This window comes from Eurypyga helias, unplaced genomic scaffold, assembly GCF_000690775.1.
Source record: "Eurypyga helias isolate BGI_N326 unplaced genomic scaffold, ASM69077v1 scaffold40864, whole genome shotgun sequence".
NCBI lineage: Eukaryota > Metazoa > Chordata > Aves > Eurypygiformes > Eurypygidae > Eurypyga > Eurypyga helias.
The window spans coordinates 6,615-11,426 of NW_010248852.1; the positions used below are offsets into that span (position 1 = coordinate 6,615).

The 4,812-nt window shown below is 55.0% G+C and overlaps 1 protein-coding gene across 2 annotated transcripts in view; it reads left to right on the plus strand.

Moving 5' to 3' along the window:
• The first annotated feature begins 775 nt into the window (after nucleotides 1–775).
• GNB3 (guanine nucleotide binding protein (G protein), beta polypeptide 3) overlaps nucleotides 776–4,812 on the plus strand; it is a 4,174-nt gene continuing 137 nt past the window's right edge. The window contains exons 1-8 of one of the 2 annotated variants that reach the window (XM_010151195.1): nucleotides 776–832; nucleotides 1,329–1,367; nucleotides 1,549–1,655; nucleotides 1,760–1,823; nucleotides 1,931–2,093; nucleotides 2,196–2,262; nucleotides 3,191–3,392; nucleotides 3,794–4,011. In XM_010151195.1, coding sequence (XP_010149497.1) covers nucleotides 776–832; nucleotides 1,329–1,367; nucleotides 1,549–1,655; nucleotides 1,760–1,823; nucleotides 1,931–2,093; nucleotides 2,196–2,262; nucleotides 3,191–3,392; nucleotides 3,794–4,011 — 917 coding nt within the window. Of the gene's footprint in view, nucleotides 833–1,328; nucleotides 1,368–1,548; nucleotides 1,656–1,759; nucleotides 1,824–1,930; nucleotides 2,094–2,195; nucleotides 2,263–3,190; nucleotides 3,393–3,793; nucleotides 4,014–4,812 lie in introns of both variants that reach the window. The other variant, XM_010151196.1, reaches the window with a different exon arrangement.

Sequence of the window (4,812 nt, forward strand, 5' to 3'; positions counted from 1 at the left end):
AGAACCAGGAATGTCTTTGCGGATCTTTCCACTGAGCTGTGGACGTCATCACCATGGGATACTGAGGATGCTAAACTTTGACGTGGGCACAAAGATAGCGTGGACAAAGGCGCAGAAGAAAAGTCCGTCAAGGACTTGCACAGCGATGCTGCCTCTAGTTTTGGATGTCAGTGAAAAGCTGGGGCTAGGAAAGTAGGAGGAATACCACTATCTGCTATTCTTAGATCCTTTCCTAGTCATCCACTTGTTTTGGAGGGAAACTAGAAGGGAGCCCTGACAGGGCACATCAACAGCCCTCAGATTTCCATGATGGTCAAAGAGCTGGCGGGCACTGGCTGCTGATGCTTTGCCTAGAACAAACAGTAGGAAATAACCACCGGGATCCCCCCAGCTCCTCCTGGAGCAGAGAAGGACAGCTTGGCCTCGGACAGGGAGGAGCTGATGATGAGGATGCGGGACTTGGTAGAATGGAGAGGTTAAAGAGGTGAAGAGGTAAGTGTGTCCAGAACCTCAGCAAGAGGCTCTGGAGGTCTTCAGCTTCCCACGGTATGAGTAAGTGGGACAGACCGTTGATCAGGCCCAGTACGATCTTCCCAAATGCGAAGGGCTCTGACCAGATAGACCACATTGTTGTCAAGCCTTTATGAGAGACGCCCACGTTTGCACAGCTGAGCAGCTGTATTCGTGCCCTTCCTACCTGACACCCCTCTCCTTTGCTTTGCCTCCCCAGAACCAAGGCTGCCCCGCGTGGAGGAGCCACCCCTAGGTCGGAAAGATGGGGGAAATGGAACAGATGAAGCAGGAGGCTGAGCAGCTGAAGAAGCAGATTGCGGTAATGTTGGCGACAATCATGAAACTGCTGCCCCCGCCCAGTGTCAGTTCTCCTCAGCCACAGCTCGGAGCTGAGCTTTCTCCACCTACGTCCTTGGAGCCCTCTGCAGTTCTGCAGAGCCCTTTAGGAGTCAGTGGAGATGTTCAGAGCATGGGGGAGGGAAAGGGAGAGAAGAGAGGGCACTACCGTGGTGAGAAGGAAGTGGCCACTAGTGTTGTATCTGCTGGGGGCCAAAGAGGCAGCTGGCGTTCTGCCAGATGGGAGGATCCATGGGGAAGTGGATGCTGAGCGGCTTTGGCTCACCTTCCTGATGTCAGACGGGTGCCGCGGTGCCCTAGTCACAGACCAGGATCCCACTATGCTGGCCGCAAGCCAAACCCAGCAAAGCCATAGTTCCTACTTCCAGAAGCCCCTTGGCTATGCCCCTGAATTCCACTTGCCATTGCCTTTATCACGTGGGTTTTTTCCATCTCATCTGCTCCCGTCTCCTCTCCAGGATGCCCGGAAAGCCTGTGCAGACACAACGCTTGCTCAGGTAAGGGACAGGGCTGGCTGGGCAGGTGAGTGTCGGCGGCTGGCAGGGGGGTGTCAGCTAGCACCATTCCAAGGGAGACTGTCTCCAGTTGGGAAGCAGAGTTAGGAGGCAGATGTGGGGAAGCAGCAAAGCTCCTGCCAGTCCAGGATTAATTCTTTCTCTCCCCTGACTCTTTCCGCAGATTGTGTCTGGAGTGGAGGTTGTTGGCCGCATCCAGATGCGGACCCGAAGGACCCTGCGTGGGCACCTGGCCAAGATCTACGCCATGCACTGGTCCACAGACTCCAAGTGAGCGAGACGCTGCTGATCTGCCGGGCAGGACGTGGGTGCGAGGGCCAAGAAGGCTCTGATGGGAAGAGCGCTACTAACGTGATCTTGTTCCTCTCTCGCAGACTTCTGGTCAGTGCCTCACAAGACGGGAAGCTGATTGTGTGGGACACATACACAACAAACAAGGTAGGGACCAGCCAGCTACAGCAACCGGGGGTGCTGGGGCGGGTACCCATGCTCGTGCCCTGCTTGCTCTTCTCCCAGCATCCTGACACCATTTCTGGTCTTCCCAGGTTCATGCCATCCCTTTGCGTTCTTCCTGGGTCATGACCTGTGCCTACGCCCCCTCAGGCAATTTTGTGGCCTGTGGGGGCCTTGACAACATGTGCTCCATCTACAACCTCAAGACTCGTGAAGGCAACGTCAAAGTGAGCAGGGAGCTCTCAGCCCATACAGGTGCGTGTCTTGCCTGCCCTGCAGCCTGGGTGCCCTCTGCTTCCAGACCTCGCTCTTCTAGCCCTGTCCCATTTCTCCTATTTGTCTGTTCCCACTTCCCAGGTTACCTCTCCTGCTGCCGATTTCTCGATGACAACAATATTGTGACGAGCTCTGGAGATACCACATGGTGAGTGTTTCCTTCTGCATCCTGGCGACATGACCCCTGGCTCTTAGAGGCACCGCACACACCAGCGAGCGTGGTCCTGTTGCTCTGACACAGTCCGCTAAGGACAAATTGCTCCGACACGGGGACACCACAGAGCACCTCAAGAAGCTCCATCCTCCCTCCCTTGGTAGGGCAGGTTCTTCTTTTCCCAGTTGAGGTCAGGTCAAGAGGCAGGTCTGTTGGTGAAGCAGTAGGGACCACGTTGGCAGCTCTCACCAAGCAGAGTGTCATTTATCCCGGGACAGGAAACACGGTAAGTTGATGCAGAGCCCACGCACGCGCTTCACTTTGAGTCTTGCCCACTGCGCAGGGGACACCTGCAAAGCCACTGCCTGGATCCTGCAGTTCCTGGCTCCCAGGTCTCACTGTGCTGCAACTCCAAGTAGTACCGAGTCTTTATTCACCCCCACCCCACCCCAACACCTGCTTTGGAAGAACATCTTGACCAAGGATGAGTCAGGATTTGGCATTTCCACCAGAGGTCAAGGTTACATGGGGCTTGTTTGCCTGGCTGTAATGTGGGATCCCAGTGAACACGGGCCGTGCGTTCTACGGGCATGGACACAGCAGACCTTTTCCAGCTGTTTGCCTGTGGGTCTCTCTTGTCTCCTCTCAGTATTCCTGTCAACTGTTGCAGTTACAGGAATACAGTCAAACCTCACACCTCCACCCTTAGTCTAACTCTGTTTTGGCAAAGGCATGACCAGCAACAGCTAAGATACCTCCTGATGGATACAGCTGACTCCGGAGACGCTCTCCTCCAATTTTCCCATGCTGTAGTCAGGCCTATAGCTTCCCTCCATGTGTTCGTGAGCGGGACGGCTCTTCACACCCGCTGTAGATCTGTCCTGCCCGGGTTGGATCTGAGAAGTTCTCTCCTCTCGCGCAGCGCGCTCTGGGACATCGAGACAGGACAGCAGAAGACTGTGTTCCTGGGTCACACTGGAGACTGTATGAGCTTGGCCGTCTCCCCAGATTTCAAACTCTTCATCTCCGGGGCTTGCGACGCTACCGCCAAACTGTGGGATGTGCGGGAGGGCACCTGCCGTCAGACCTTCTCAGGGCACGAGTCCGACATCAACGCCATCTGCGTACGTATGCTGCCTGCACAGCGGTGGGAAGGTGAGGAAAAGGGTGCAGGGGTGGGGGATGTACCAGCTCTGAAACAGGGTCTTGGGACAAGGTTGAAAGAAGCTGTCACAGTCACTGGGGGGAACAAGGGTCTCGGGAGACCTTGGCCCCATGATCCAGCCTGAAGCAAGAAGGGCCTGAGTTCCCTGAAGTTTGGGGGTTGACTTTTACTGGGCACAAAAGCTTCCTAAGGTCATTGCCTTCCATGAGGTGGAAGGGGTTTACGAGGTCTTAGGAGGAGCATCAGTCTCAACCTCTATGATCCAGCGTCTTGCCCCACTGGGTTTTTCTGCGGTCAGCAGGGAGGGGAAGAGTTGTAAGGCACAGCCTGACTGAAATCTGGCGTGTGTGCCCTCCTCAGTTCTTCCCCAACGGTGAAGCCATCTGCACTGGCTCAGACGATGCCACCTGCCGTCTCTTTGACCTCCGGGCGGACCAGGAGCTCATAGTGTACTCTCACGAGAGCATCATCTGCGGAATCACGTCAGTCGCCTTCTCCCGCAGCGGGCGCCTCTTGCTTGCTGGCTACGATGACTTCAACTGCAACATCTGGGACTCCCTGAAAGGAGAGCGTGTGGGTGAGTGGCTCCTGGAGGCCCCTCTTTCCTTCCCTGCAAGATCTCCTGTCCCCACCCAAGCAAGGAAAAGGCCCCTATTTGTTCTAAAAGGGACACATCCTGTACTGACTGAAGCCCAACAAAGCGTCCTCGCGCTGAAGAAGCACACCGTAACCAGTACAACTCTCCCTCGTATAGAACTACTGTTTTTAACGTTAAGGAAGGCAAGACCTTAAAGAATGTCATTTTAAGGGGGAAAAGATCATTAAGGTTTTTGCTAAACTGCTTACAAGCACCCTTAGTATTTCCTACTTTCTCCTAGCCTCTGCTGTTTGCCAGTTCCAGCTACTCACAGTGCCAGTTGGTGGCCAGGCACCAAGCTGAGCGTGGACCCGGGCTTCCATCCGACATCTTTGGATAGTCTGCGATGGTCATCCACAAAAAATGCCATTTTTCTGCCAGATGTGGCCCCTAACCTCTGAAAGCTTATAACGCGGCCCTCCAAGGGCATTGCTGTTTCTCAGCCTTATGAGGGATGCCATCCATTCTTAGCCCTACCGCCGCTCTGGCGTGAAAGCAATTGTGAGGATTCAGCTAGCCAGATCTTCCCAAGAATTTTCTTCCATCCCTAGGTGGTGGTCATATGCCACACACAACTGTTCTGCACGTTTGTAATTAGCCATGCGCTGGCTGTCACACGCTGTGCGGGAACCGACGGCGCAGTACACAGGGGTGCAGATACGCGGCCCACGACACACGTCCTCGGCGTGGTCAAGCCCTTTGCTCTTCCAAGGCCCCTCATTTTTCCCCTGACCTTTCTTCT